Here is a 15,663-nt window from a genome sequence, read left to right as displayed (position 1 = left end):
TATCCAGCGTAATCTCTCCAACTCGCTCTCGTTCCAAAGTAAAGATTACATATGGCTCATGTAATTAGCCAGGGGGAAGCAATTAGTGCAGCAGAGCAGAAGGTAATGACCTAAACTCTACTGTGCATAAGATTAAAATGGAGCACCAAAATCACAGGGCTGACGACTGGAGGCACACTGTAAACTGTTTGTGAAGATACAAAGCTGACGGGGACACAGCTGTCTGCAGCGTGGACAGAATACTTTTAGTGTAGTGTGGCATTTGATATGTTCATTTCATTATATTTGTGGTGAGCAGTGACCAGGGCTACAACAACTAATCGACCAAATTGATCAAGATCGTTCATAAAAATTGGGTTTATGTCTATTCTGTACTGACACAGATCACTCCGGCCAGGTGCAGCTGTTTTGAGCCCGCAGAGAGGTAGTACATCCTCCTCTAAATATGCAAATCTACTCTTTATTATTTACGTTTTTACATATATATATTTTTTGGACTCATCTCCATGCTGTGAGTGAGCAGCGGAGTAGTGCTAACAGCCAGTGTCTGTTTCCTAGCACTTCTTTCTCAACTTTCAGATGAGCTGCCGTGTTAAAATCTGAGTAACACTACAGACTAAATATGACCAAAGCTAGCAGCTTTTACAGAAAAAGATACAATCTGTGAGTTTCTGTTTGTTTTAACCGCGCACAAAGAATCAAGGAATTTGTCCAGGTTTGTGAGCAGAAAGAGACGCTTCAGGGACAAAATGGCATAAGCTGGTTATTATTCATAATATTTCACTGAAATGCTGCAAAGAATGTTAGTTTTAAGTGATTAATATTGATTTATGTTTTTGAATAAATAAAAAAATTCATATAAATGCAGTACTGCATTAAAATACGTCGTTACTATCGTAGTGTAGGAAAAAATGTTCCACGTTCTCCACATCTTGTTTTTACCTGTTCTTTATTTCTCTGCATTCGTTACCTGCTTTACTTATGTTGTTATGCTTACTTATGTAGCTGGTTGTTATGTTGCCTTTTTTAAAGAACTGATATTATTTTTCACACGCACAGACGTTGGTTGAATTTTCATCTTCTCTTTGTTGATGATCGCCGTGAGTCCAGGCTCGGGGGTGGTGGCCAGTCCTAGTGTGCTATGGACGATATCAGCTTGATGTTCTCAGTAGTTTGCCCAGGATTGTTATCTTCGTGGAGTAGCAGTTGTTTTCTCACCAGGGGAAGGATGGACAGAGACAGCTGTAGATTTTTTCAGACCTGAAGCTTGAATTCAGCCTGTCTCTCAGAGATGAAAGTACTGTTTATCTGATGGTGTAAGTGTTAGTGGTCAAAAGTGGCCATGCTCGAGTCCCATTTCCCCGGAGGTTTTAATCAGAGGTTAAGGAATGAATATTTAATTTCAATAAGTATAATAGTCATTTTATCTAGAAAAGAAAAATGGACAAAGGGGTGTTTTCTGCCTTTTGCATAATGATGAATAAATATTTATTTTCTAAAATGTAGCACATAGGAACATTGTAAAAAAACTGCTCAGTATTAATCAGTTCTCTTTCTTTCTTTCTTTCTTTCTTTCTTTCTTTCTCTCTTTCTCTCTTTCTCTCTTTCTTTCTTTCTTTCTTTCTTTTTTCATTCTCTCCTTTCCTTCTTTCTTTCTCTCCTTCTTTTTCTTTCTCTCCTCTTTCTTTCTCTCCTTTCTTTTCTTTCGTTCTCTCCTTTCTTTCTCTCCTTTCCTTTCTTTCTCTCCTTTCTCTTTCTTTCTGAATTGATCCACGCGTATATTTCAACAAAGTGGAAAGGACTTGAAATGACATGAAATTATTGCTGTAAGCCAATTTGATAAAAAGTGAGCTACTGGCAACAACATTTTCAAACTGTTTAACACTCCGTTTTATTGCTTGCTCAAGGGACGTGGAGTTGATGGAAGCTTTGCTTCTGAGTGCAGTTTATTTCAGGACTTTCCTTATTTAACCGTGGTTGGAGTTTGCTGATGTAAACACACGCCAGATTGGATTTAGCTTTTTGTTTCTAAACAAACAAGCTAGGAGGGACTTGGCTGAAAACTTTAATTTGTTTGGTTTGATGAAGCGACGGCTGTGCTTTGTTTTTGTGGTTTGCCGTCTCTGTTTCCAATTACAACGTGAGGTCTTGTCAGGAATGTCATGGCATTCAAGGTTCTTGTGTTGGTGTGTTTTCAAGGACTTCATGCTCACAGTGGTGACTGACAGTCTTTATGGGCCACAGAAAACGAGTTCCAGATCTCTCCCCCCTCTCTCGCGCTCTCTCATGTGCTCTCTCTCTCGCGCTTGTTCACTCACTCGCTCACACACACTCACCCAGAACGGCTGCCTTGGTTCAGCATGGCTTTGATCCTTGGAAAAATCTCTGAAGTTTGAAGCCGTTTGTTAGATGACAGGAGTGTATTTTTAGTTGCAAATGCTATTTTAAAATGGCTTTTTTTATTCCCTCAGTTGTTCTAAGTGGATTGAGAAGCAGCGAACAGTCCTCGGCACGGTTTGAGTTTTGTTTGTTTGCTTAGAGGGCACGTCACCGTGGACAGAAAGGCTGAATGATAGCTTTGCTATGAGGCAGTAGAAAAGGTCCTTTAAAAAATGCACAGTGCATCTCTTAATGTAATGTTTAACAGAAATGGTTCGAATTAAAGCTCCCTGCAGGGTGCCTTGGCTCACTTTCAAGGAAACAGAGTTATTTCTGTAACTCTTTAACGTTTGTACATTGGTTCAAATGTGCATCATGCTTCTGCTGTTGGTAACTGTGTGTGTGTGGGGTTATGCTTCTCTTCTCCTTTTTTCTCCGTGGCTGAGGGCGTGCTGCTGGAGCGTGCTGTGGTTGAAGTGCACTGTTGGAAGTAGTCTGTGGTTTGGAAGTGGGTAAGCTCCTGAGCAAAAGGAACAGCAGAAACAGATGTTAACTCTCTCCACTGCTCCTGTCACTGTCAGTAACATACAGCAGCATACTCCCTTTAAAAAGGAGTGGGCATTGTTTTTGTTTTTTTTTGTCCTGCTTTCTCTTTTGCCCTTGCTGTCTTCATTTGATTTGTGGTTGTTTTAACATTTGTCTTCCGCATCTTTGTATAATTTAGTGCATTAATCCAGCTGAACTAAGCAATTTGTTAAGTGTATATGTAATTCTACTCTTTTTTTGGTCTGTTAAACCCACCCTGGCTGATACTGATATTTTATTAGAATAATATTTAGTATTTAATACAAATTGCTGTTTCTGTTTTTTTCTTTCTTCCTCTTTGAGGTGCTACAATAACGTGTGAGCAAAGGAAACGGCTTTTTTTCCCCTAAATGTCAGTGCCATTGAAATGATAAAGCATTTAAATGTTTTCACACTTTGAGATAATCAAGAATAAAAATAAGCTTATTTTTAACAAATGGCAGCATGGTGGCGCAGCAGGTAGTGTCGCAGTCACACAGCTCCAGGGACCTGGAGGTTGTGGGTTCGATTCCCGCTCCGGGTGATTATCTGTGAGGAGTTTGGTGTGTTCTCCCTGTGTCTGCGTGGGTTTCCTCCGGGTGACTGTCTGTGAGGAGTGTGGTGTGTTCTTCGGGTGACTGTCTGTGAGGAGTGTGGTGTGTTCTTCGGGTGACTGTCTGTGAGGAGTGCGGTGTGTTCTCCCTGTGTCTGCGTGGGTTTCCTCCGGGTGACTGTCTGTGAGGAGTGTGGTGTGTTCTTCGGGTGACTGTCTGTGAGGAGTGTGGTGTGTTCTTCGGGTGACTGTCTGTGAGGAGTGTGGTGTGTTCTTCGGGTGACTGTCTGTGAGGAGTGTGGTGTGTTCTTCGGGTGACTGTCTGTGAGGAGTGTGGTGTGTTCTCCCTGTGTCCGCGTGGGTTTCCTCCGGGTGACTGTCTGTGAGGAGTGTGGTGTGTTCTCCCTGTGTCCGCGTGGGTTTCCTCCGGGTGACTGTCTGTGAGGAGTGTGGTGTGTTCTCCCTGTGTCTGCGTGGGTTACCTCCGGGTGCTCCGGTTTCCTCCCACAGTCCAAAAAAAAAACACACGTTGGTTGGTGGATTGGCGACTCAAAAGTGTCCGTAGGTGTGAGTGAATGTGTGTGTCTGTGTTGCCCTGTGAAGGACTGGTGCCCCCTCCAGGGTGTATTTCTGCCTTGCGCCCAATGATTCCAGGTAGGCTCTGGACCCACTGTGACCCTGAACAGGATAAGCGCTTACAGATAATGAATGAATTTTTTTTTTTTAAAGGAACCAGTATAACGTTAACGTTAATGATTTTTATTTTATTTGTTTGTTTTTGTTATTCATGATGTTGCATTCCCTAACAATGGCTGTTATTAAGCCTGCATTAGTAAACATAAATATTATTCCTGGATGTTCAAATGAGAATGTGGTTGAGTGAAAACTGGGCATAGACTCTTCATGGAACCACTGACCGCTGAAGGCCCTGCGTGTTCCCCTTGGCTGGCCTTGCTTTTCTTCCTGTCATTGCCATGTAGCTCTGTCCTAGTAGCTGTGTCGTTTTCTTTTTTCTCAAGTGCAGACAGACATGACTTCAGCTGTTTATTTGGAGTTTCAGTGTTATGATCCGTTACAGAACAGGCATGTTGTTGTCGCGAAATTGCAAACACATCCATGTCATATGTCCAGACTGTGCTGTAACGTGACGTTGAGGTGTACCTGACCTTTCTTTCCATGTTACACAGTTAGCACATGTCTTAAAGATGAATTTTAGGGCATCATTTATCAGCACCCCTAAACTGTCATCTATTCGCAAACTTTTCTGACACGTAGTGGATGTTTATCTGTATTTAAAGCGTATTTCTTCTTCTGTATTTTAAAGAATTTAAAAGGAGAAGAATATGTTGCTGTTCAGTTTAGTCCATTATCTGCCCTCCTTCTAAACTGATTACTTGATTAATCATCAGCGTAACCACTAGAAAAACATGATTACTAAAGTAATGGCTAGTGACAGCCCTGTAATACTTTAACAGGTTTAGCTGTAGGCTTTTTGAATTAGTTATTTTTGTGGATGGGAACACGTTACTGAAAGAGAGAGGCAGAGGGGGATAGAGGGGGGTGTAGTTGGGGGGTGGGGGCTAGAATGAGAGGAGCTAGTGAGGCGTTCTGCCAACTGATGTAAATGGCTAGGAGAAAACGCCTGATTACACTAAAATTATATTGCCCACATAATGTACAAGCAGTCCAGTGGCAGTAAGATGCATCTCAAAGGGTCCGGTTCCTCGAGTAATGTCTTTAGGACATACTTCCTTTTGTGTTGCTGACATCTGCTGTCGCCATTAGCCACAGTGTCCCCATGGAAGCTCGTAAATTCAGGCCCTGAATGTTGAAGAGTGTCCATTGCTGAGGCTGCGGGGTTTTTAGTATGCGCCCCTTGTAGTACAGCAACTCAAACAGCACATTGGCATTGCCTGTCCTCATTTACAGCCCAGCCCAGCACTGTTTGTGTACCTGTGTGTGTGTGTGTGTGTGTGTGTGTGTGTATGTGTGCGCGTGCGCGATTCACTGAAAAAGGTCTTTGTCTGTGGGGGGGGGGCGGGTTTAGGCGACGGTGCTACTCTGATATTCGGCGTTACCTAGCAACCGCAACGCACAGATTGGCGAGAACATCTGCCGTTGTTGCCGCTGCCAAATTCATGTTGTATAGTAAACAGACTCCACGCACTCAGGTCCCCGCCAGGCAGGGGATGAACAGCTCACTGGCCTACTGTTCTGTCTGCTCCAACACACCCTCTCTCACACACTTCCTGAAACACACTCAAGTCTGTATGCTTCTCTGAGGGCAGAGGATAACGGTGCTTTTAAAATTCCCAGAAACCAGAATTTGGAAACCATTTATTTTCAGGGGTTTGTTTACTTCACTAAAAGACAATGGCTCTTATGCAAAGTTGTGTACAAACAAGTGCAGTTTGCTCGCTCTGAATGACATACAAAACCATTCATCGTCTGTTTCATGAAAGTTTTATAAGGGGTGGAAAACAAGTGAAGGTTTGAGTGCGCTCGGTGAATCGGGTTCAGTGTGTAAAGTTAAGTGGCAGCCCACCAGTGATTAATTTACATATTTACACCTTGTTTTGTGCAGATGTTTTGGTAGTGAGTGTAACTTAATCCACTTATGTTCAGGGTTGTGTGCACATTTTATTGGTACCATTGTTTTTTTTAAATTACTATGTTAATATTTTTAATTACTGCAAGTCAAGATTGTCACATCAATCCTCTCAAAATTACTCACAGGTACCAGATGTGAGTCGGAATGTAGCGATGAGAAGCCAAATTGATTTGTGAAATTTGTGAAAGCTCATTGTAAAATCAGTTTTGACAGTACACATGTTTGATGATTAAGGGCTAAAATGTTTCATTATTTCATAGAGAATTGAGTAAGGAATGTTTTAGATACGGCTCCAGTGTCTTTTGGGACTTTTATTACAATGTTGGTGTGTGCCGGACTGATACCAGTGATGACACTGTGGGCCAGTGCTTGTACCCACTGTGTAATGTATGTATCGGCCAATGCTGATAGAGAAGTTTGTTTTTTAGAAGTGGAAATGGGACCAGATCAAAGTTGGTTTGGCATTTTTGAGAATGATGACCTTTTATTACTTGATGGTTAGAAATGCAGTACAGTGGAACCTCTACTAACGAACGCCTATACTAACGAACTTTCCAAGATACGAACCAGGCATTTGAATATTTTTTGCCTCCACCAATGAACCATGACTCTAGAAACGAATCCGAGCCACCTGGAAATGGCCACTGACCCCAATAGGCGAGTCTCCCAGCGCCCAGACTTGAGTGAGCTTTTAAGATTAGTAAATTGTAGCTTTAGCAATTTAGCATTAGTGTAAATAGCAGACACACCCCCCCCCCCCAACCTCCCGTCATACAGCCAGTGTCTGTGTTACTCCTCCAGCCAGTCGTCACGTCTTCAAGGTAGCGATATGTAACCACTTAAAACTTTTTTATTCCTTTTTTTATTAATGTTTCCACTGTATTTCTCTTTTATTTTTAGTAACGCTACATGTATTTTTTTTTTTTTACTAATTTGAGATTGTTGTAAACATATATCAGTGCAAAAAGGGTGACTGTTGGGGTGGGGGCTGGAACGCATTAATTGCTTTTCCATTATTTTAAATGGAGAAACTTGAGTCGAGAAACAAACTTTTCCACTTACGAACCGGGTCACGGAACGGATCAAGTTCGTAGGTAGAGGTTCCACTGTACTTTGAATAAAATTGAACTATTTTTGCACGGCATCCCAGTGTCAACTAAACCTAGTGCACTTCTAGAGCACAATAAAGGCATCAAATATGTTTGAAATTGATCCCATACAAAAATAAATAAAGCCTTAACCCTGTCAGTACCAGTGTGCATGCTGTTGTTTTGCCCATGTCAGCCTTACTCACAGGTTATTAATTTAGGAGGACATTTGGTTTGTGTATTGTTTGAATGCTGAGAGTTGCTTCCAAAAGAAATGCAAGTATAAATAGCTTTAGTCATGCACTTCACATAATACAGAACATGCAGCTCTTCTCAGTCAAAAGACAAAGGCTCTGATGTTTTAATATCTGAAATGTCTCCACGAGACTCATCCTGAAGGTTGTTGATCTTGGATCCGTATGAAAAAAAGCAATTCCTCTTTGGATCCGTGGGCTGCACGTGAGGTGTTATCATCCTCGCCCTGACCCCACTTCTGCTGGGCTCGGACAAGGATACGCTGCCCTTGTACGACTGCTCTCTCAGCTCAGCCGACAGATTGTAGACCACTATGCCTTACAGGGGGAGTTTGTGCTGACAGTTTCTCTATTCTGTAGTCATCCATTCCCAGTGCAGTTCATTATTTTACACTCAGCTGACCCTGTGAGGGGTGAAATTCGTTCTCGGACTGGAACACATCTTAAGACATTATACAGATTTTCCTGGCTTCAACAGATCGAAAAGCTTGTGTTATAATTGTTATTTTGCAATGACAGGATCACAGTTAAAGAGCTTGCGTTGTACACGTTGTAGTAGGGAACAGTAGAATATAATCTAGTATGTGGAGTGAATGTCCTCTAAAGATCTAAATTGCTAAAATGACTTTTAACAATTCATGTGTTTCTATGTATGGCTCAGAGAAGACCGTTCTTATGTGCAGGGTTATGATTAGATGGTGATATTTATGCATTAGATATGTTTATTCATGTAATGATATGATATTTTAATGTTTCATTTCTTAAATATGGTTCTTATTTAAGACATCCCCCAATAATTAGCTCGTGTTAATCCAATAAAATACATTTTCTTTAGCATCAAATATGCTTTATCTCATCTCGTTTTGAGAGAAAGTCCTTAGCTGAAGGAGAAGGAAATTGTAGCAATGTTTTGTTGCCACTCATTAATACCAAGTGTACACAGGTGAAAATGATGCTAAGACTGCACCAGTTTTATTTAATGATAAATATGTTTATGGGTATATTTGAATATTTGTCCTCCTCATTTTTATTTCTTTATACCCCATTTATTTCTTCAGCTTTGGTCTTTTTCAGCACCATTTCTGTCCATTCCAGAAACTGTAATGACCTGATTTTGCTATGGGGCGGGTATAGAGTACCCCCTAAAGAGTACCTGATAAACGTAGCCTCGCTCGTGAGGGTGATGCAACCCTCTGTCGTCCTGCAGGGAAGGGCTCTGCAGCGTTAGCGTACATGCTACCCTGGGTCATTCACTTCATTATAGATAGGCCAAGCTGTCCTCCTATAGGCTACGTTCCTCAGAGATTTTGGACTTGAGTGATGGTTTGAGGACAACTCGGTCCCAGTATCTCACACTTCTGTGGAAGAAAGGCCAAGAGTGTGACAGAATCTATGATGGAGGAGTGTGCCCTGATGATTGAAATATCACAACATTTACTAAATCAAAGCCCTTTAAAAGCTCCTGTAGTCCTGGCTTCCTGTAGACGGAATAGAAACGGAACAGTGCTTATTGGCACAGTTTCCAGCTCACGGTAGAAATGGCTTGCTCCCAGAATATTAATTGAGCCAAATGTAAGATTTACAGACGTTCTGAATTGTGAGATTAAGGTCAGCTTGACCCAGACATTCCTTCACCTTGTTTTGCATCACAAAAGTAGCCCAACAGCTCCCAGATCTGTTATCAGAGCCAAACCTTTCCACATGCCACCAGAACACTGCTGGCAGTAATTTTCTGTTCATTCACCCACTGCTCGGCTCACTCTGACAGTGCTGTGTTTGTATTGTTTGTGAGGTTACAGCAGGTCTGTTCACATGAACAGACATTTAGCCTCTGCTAACTATCATCTTTCACTTTTATGGTCTCGGAAATGCTGTTTTGACACAAGAGGGAACCAGAGCTGGCTGTCCATCACGACGGGAGGTCTGTTGCTGGTCCTTTTTCTGGCGCTAAGCCAAGTTCAGGCTGGAGCGTTGAATGGTTTTTGCAAGGGAGCACACAATCATTCTGAAGAGCCTACAAGCTGTGTGAAACTGCGTAGCCCTAGCTCTCTAGGGTTGTGGTTTCGTGTTGAACTGTAGGTTTTAGCAGACCTGCAAAATGGTGGTTAACACAAACAGATCAATCCTCTTGCTTCACAGATAACACTTTCCAATGATTTAAGAGGTTATTCTGAGTTTGAATGAGACAATTTCCAGTTGACAAGCAACAATCAAAGCCTTCCATGAGGCACTGTTTACTTAAAATTGAGTGAGCATATTTGACAATGATAATTTTATTTTCTGAACATATCAGTGTTCGAACAGAACAACTGCATATTTTATTTCAAATAGTACATAATTGGTCCTGTTTAATTGGTCTTAGTCCAGTGCAGTTTGAACCAAGTGAATTTTGTTGTATTCCTTTTTTTTTGGTCTGTTTCACCTCATCAAGCCACAAAAATGTATCCAATGCACAAACCAACGCAGGTGCACTGTTTGATTTAAGCACATTCTGCTCTCTCATGACACATTTAGTGTCATCTTGTGACATCACATCCTGTGTTTGGTTCATTTACATGCATTTTGTTTGTACTTTATTCATACTGGAAACAAACCGCACCTCCGTTTATTTAGAAATGGACTGAGACCTACCTGCTCAGACCATGATCCGCTTGTTTCAAAAGAACTACACTGAAGGAACAATCGCACCAGGGTTCATTTTTATTTAAAAAAAAAGATGGCAAATCTAAATATTTTAATGCATAGTTCCTGAGCACGTTTCAACAAAAACAATTGTGGAAGAGGGTGTCTAAAACACATTTTTGTTTGTCTGTTTGTATCTAGGACCCAGCCATGGAGAGGTGGAGACACGCGAGTGTTTGTACTACAACAACAACTGGGAGATTGAGAAGACCAACCAGAGTGGTGTGGAGCGGTGCGAAGGCGATAAGGACAAGCGCTCACACTGCTATGCTTCCTGGCGCAACAACTCGGGCACCATCGAGCTGGTGAAGAAGGGCTGCTGGTTGGATGACTTCAACTGCTATGACAGGTCAGCTACAGCTACAGTCGTCATGTTGTACTTTTTATGTAGGTGTAGTGGGAGAGTCCAGAGTTGCTGTATAGATGGGGGAAAATAACACACATTAGATAAATCATTTTATTTGTGCTGAGAAATTCCACGTCACTCATTTCTTATGAAGGTCTCTTGGAGATCAACTGTTTTAATAATACCCCTAAATACTAGACCTGTGTTGTCCCTGTGTCCACGTGGGTGTCCTCCGGGTGCTACGGTTTCCTCCTGTGGTGCAAAAACACGCGTTGGTAAATGGGTTTTCAACCCAGAATTGTCTATAACTGTGTGTATATGTGTGTTGCCCTGCGGAGAACTGGCACATCCTCCAAGATGTGTTCCCGCCTTGCTCCCAGTGATTCCGGTTAGGCTCCTGATAAGGAGTTACAGACAATGAATGCATGATTTGGGGAAAATGCAGTTTTTCTCACCAATATTGCATTCATTCATTCATTCATTATCTGTAAGCGCTTATCCAATTCAGGGTCGCGGTGGGTCCAGAGCCTACCTCGAATCATTGGGCGCAAGGCGGGAATACACCCTGGAGGGGGCGCCAGTCTTTCACAGGGCACCACACACACTCACACATTCACTCACACACTCACACTTTTGAGTCGCCAATCCACCTACCAACGTGTGTTTTTGGACTGTGGGAGGAAACCGGAGCACCTGGAGGAAACCCACGCAGACACAGGGAGAACACACCAACTCCTCACAGACAGTCACCCAGAGCGGGAATTGAACCCACAACCTCCAGGTCCCTGGAGCTGTGTGACTGCGACACTACCTGCTGCTCCACCATGCCGCCACCAATATTGCAATTGTGATTATTTTTATAACGTAAGCTCCAGGCCTGTTGCTTTCTGAAGAAGACCTGCAAATCAGCATTTATTTATTTATTTTTCCCCACTTCTCCCTCCAGCAGTGAATATAATGGCAAACAACTAGGTTACAAGCTCTGCAATATCAGGTTAAACCCCACACCTTAAAAAAAAAAAAAAAAAAAAAAAATTACAGCATCTTTAAATATGTAGCTCTTAAACATGTAGCTCTCGCTATTTGAAAATTCCATTTTCCAATAGTGATTTCAATATTAAAACAATCAGTCTTTCAGCCCTTCTACCTACACAGATGTTTGTAAACTGTTGACTGGAAGCCTGTTCACTGTTCCCAGCTGCAATCAGATCTAAAGAAAACAGGTTGTGCGTTTAGTGCCTTGCTGTCATTTTGATAATATAATCCAAAGGTTTGTTAATGTTTGAGCCCACGCAATCATCCTTCCAAGTTCTGGAGTGGTGCAGTAAGCAGTCTTGTACAAAAACACTGCATATAGATTTGGCATAATAGGCAGTGTGGCCTTTGAAAAGAAAACATAAATAGAACACACAACCACTGAAATATGGTATGGTGACATAAGTAATGTGTATATATGTAGTTACATGCAGTCTTTGTTTACAGACCAAATTAATATTCATGTGTTCATACATTAAACTCAGTCACTTTCATACGTCTTAATAATTCTTAAAATGTACGTACTAGCTTCACTAGATATAAGATCACAGCAGTTTCTGTCTTGTTTTACAACAGCAACTTATCAGTTACATACTGTAGTTTATAGTAATCTTCATGGATATATATATATATAAAGCTGTTTATAGAGAGCAGCTGGTCATAACATGACAGTTATCCAAGAAACGTTTATATTTTTCCAGTACGTTTTGCTTGAACAAGAAATCAGTAAATATCTAGAGTACACCCACATTGTCACTGGCAATGTGTTCAAAACAATTGACCTAAAAATACTGAAGGACTTGGCCAGAAGCTCTGCCCTAATTTGTCTAAAAGTTTGTTTACAATCCAAGAGCATGTTACACATCCAGAATAAGTTGCTATGGTGAATTACCCTCTAAAACGTGATGCACTTTTCTAAACAAATTCCAGGTCTATTTTGAAAGTAGTTTCTACCTCAGGAGTTTTTTCCAACAGTAGAAACACTTCTCTGATTAAAAATTGTAAGCTTGAAAGTGACAGTTTTGAGTCATATCCAGTACGTTAGGGCCTGAGAGCGTTAAAATGTGGTGTTCTTAGTAGCAGTTTGACAAAGGGGTTCTAAAGGTACACCAGAAATCTGGTTTGTCTCTTTAAAATGTCCAACCATTATTTAATCTCACTTCTTGCCCTGAATTAGTTTCTAGCTTGGTGCTCACTGGTGACCTACTTTCATGACTACCTGTGCACAGGCACAAAAGAGACTTCCAGAAATATGTTATTACATTTGAAGACACTGATGTTGCTTGGATCCCATAGTGAACCTGAGTTGAAGCATCAAACTCCGTAGTGTAAAAAATGTATGCAGACTTCTAGGATTCATAGTTACTCAAAGAAATGCCGTTATTGTATCAGCGAATTGTCTGAGATAATATTAGTCTATTGTAAATTCATTTCTATCCATTTTTGTGATGTGTCTTAACAGTTTTATATTTTGTTTTGAAATATTTTTTCCCTATAAAGTAATTTTTGATCTTGCATGGCTTCTAAATTTTTGGTTAAGTTGATTTTTGTTGTTTGTAATGCACAATATGGTTGCTAATATAATTTATAGTGCTGCCCTACTTGATTATAGATCTTTAAAAAATAAGTCTCCATTACTGTAAAGGGCAAATGATTCAGAACTAAAGAGATGGCAAAAGGGCACTGATAAATGAATCGATTGAGAAACAAGCGTTTATTTGTTTGCCTCTTGATTCCCGTTAGATTGGTTTATTTAGTTTTAGTATTCCAGAACATACAAATTAAAATTCTACATAATGTTCAGGGAGTTGTCATATAAAGAGGAATTGTTTGATCACAACTCTAAATGCTCGACTGGTGCAGCTCCTCACTGTGGGAGTATTGGCGAAACAATTTCCCTGCAACTGTATTAGAGTGAAAGTGGGGCAGTCACCAAAACTGCTGCTTAAAAAAGATTACTCCAGCAATCCCAGGTCCCTTAATCTTCAGGGCATCACTCTTGGTGTTGGATTATGCTGCTCACAAGGAGTGGTGGTGTGTTAGAAAGCAATACCGTTCACCGTGGTGTGGGTTGTCAGTGGATCACCGCACACCTCCAGGGTATTAAAGCATGCAGTCGAAGGTGGAGTCTAGCTGCTGAGCCTTGAACTCGTTTGCCCCCACAGCTTCCCCTGCAGGTTAAGACAGATTAGACTTATGTCCACTCACCACCACTTACCCTTTTATTCTAATGTATGAGCATTGATATCTGGACTGAAAGTGAGACCGGGAAATGCAGAGTGAAGTTGACTTCTTGTTTGACTTTGCTCTTCCACCTTAAAAGGCACAGCAGTTGCATTCTGTAAAGGTGCCAGAATAGACTTGAAGTGGTGTGAAAATGTAATATGTTAAATGTGCTTTTTTTTTTTGTACAACACAGAATTAGTAGCAATATGTGCCCATTTAAATAAAGTTAAACAAAAATAGACCTACAGAAACAGACTTGTTTTTTTCTGTTTGCCTTATGAAAATCTGTAAAAGGCACATGAGATTAGTAAGATATATGTTATAAACCTCATTTTTTTGTTTTTGTGATATTTGCTGCATAGAATAAATTTGTGGTATGAGACATGTTTATGTCAAATAGATTCTAGAGCATAAAGTAAATGCATTTGAAAATAAAGCAGAAATTTGCTGAGCAGCATTTAAGATGCTAAGAGACTCAGCACTTTAAAAATTTAAAGTCTAAGCACCACTTAATGGACCTCCATGAATATTCCACCTTATTTTAGTTACTGACATATATAAGTATGAATTAAAATGAAAATAGCAGCTTAATTTGCTTTAAAACTGACAATTTTATTAAATTGACGGAAAAACCCGAGCTCGCTACGGAATTTCTTGAACGCGACCATGACGTCACCGGTGGACAACAGCTGAACAACGCCGCGGTAAAACACCGTTATGACTGACTGTTATGACAGTATCTAGCTAAATAACCAACATTATTCATGACAATAGCCTAGCAATAAGCTAAACTCAAATGTAGAGGTACCGTTATTCTTGTAAATGTGATCGAAGTCGAACTCGAATTCATCCGACACTATAAACCTCCGTAATGCAGCTACGTAGCCGAGTATAATCTGAGCACCGAGTTTAGCGAGTCAAGCTAACGTTAACTAACACCAACTAAAACAGGCGAAGTGAGTGTCCTTACCCTGTTTACCTCCATGTTACAGAGGCTCTTGAACACCTTTCATTGGTTTCCTTACATGCCCATATTGTTGGAAAAATGTGACAGTTAATAAGTGACAGTTTGTGTGTGGTATTCATATTCTGTCACATAAACCATTTTGAACGTAACTGAGAAGTAACTTAATAAGTAGGCACTGCCAGTTCACTGGTATAAGCATTGTTGTTTAAATAAATAATATCAACATGCAATTATCTAATTACACGTATAGATAAAACTGGCCTCTTGGGCCATCTATGTATTCCTGCGTCTCTTGGATGTCTGAAACTAAACTAATTCTCCTTTGTTATTAACATAACAGTGCATTGCATTGTGGTTTACAAAGGAAATTCTAAAGTACGGTGTCTACAATACATTTGGCGAACAACGCTACAAAATTACGGACACACAGTATAGTGCACTATTTTTGTAAAAGTTAAAGTTTCACTTTCCCATGTATGTGATTATTATTCTTTTTTTTTTAATCACATTCTTTAAAGCTTGTGCAACAGAAGACAAGAGACAATGCGTTTGTAGGCGTAGCATAAATAGGTCAATTATCAACAATGAAATAAGGCTCTTTGCTGTTTTGAGAGTAGCCCTGGGTTGTTGGGTCAGGCCTCTGAGGGGTGAATGGTCTTCTGCTCGTTCAGCTCACCTCTTATGCCCCTGCAATGAGGGCAAAGGCCTGTGCCCTGTCCCGGCCTTACAAAGAGGGCAGTGCTGAATAACGGGCCGTGTGCCACAGAGCGCTGACTGAGCATTAGTCAGGGTGTGCTCCATCAGCAGAATCATCACACTAGTGCTAGATCTCTCCCTCTTGTCCTCGCTGCTGAGGTCAGTAAGGCACTCCTGCCATGCCTGGTCAGCGGCCATCCTTCTGCTTCATTCGTTGGAGCTGAGGCTGGACACCCGGAGGTGGTCAAACTGGATCCTTAAA

General features: G+C 41.0%; 1 protein-coding gene across 1 annotated transcript in view; it reads left to right on the top strand.

Annotated features, from left to right (window-relative positions):
• Window positions 1-15,663, top strand: part of acvr2ba (activin A receptor type 2Ba) — a 51,606-nt gene that overhangs the window by 27,524 nt on the left and 8,419 nt on the right. The window contains exon 2 of the mRNA XM_066683030.1: window positions 10,273-10,480. Coding sequence (XP_066539127.1) covers window positions 10,273-10,480 — 208 coding nt within the window. The remainder of the gene's footprint in view (window positions 1-10,272; window positions 10,481-15,663) is intronic.

This window comes from Hoplias malabaricus, chromosome 10 (genome assembly GCF_029633855.1).
Source record: "Hoplias malabaricus isolate fHopMal1 chromosome 10, fHopMal1.hap1, whole genome shotgun sequence".
NCBI lineage: Eukaryota > Metazoa > Chordata > Actinopteri > Characiformes > Erythrinidae > Hoplias > Hoplias malabaricus.
The sequence above is the reverse complement of the archived record's forward strand: the minus strand, read 5'-3'. Positions and strand labels throughout refer to the sequence as shown.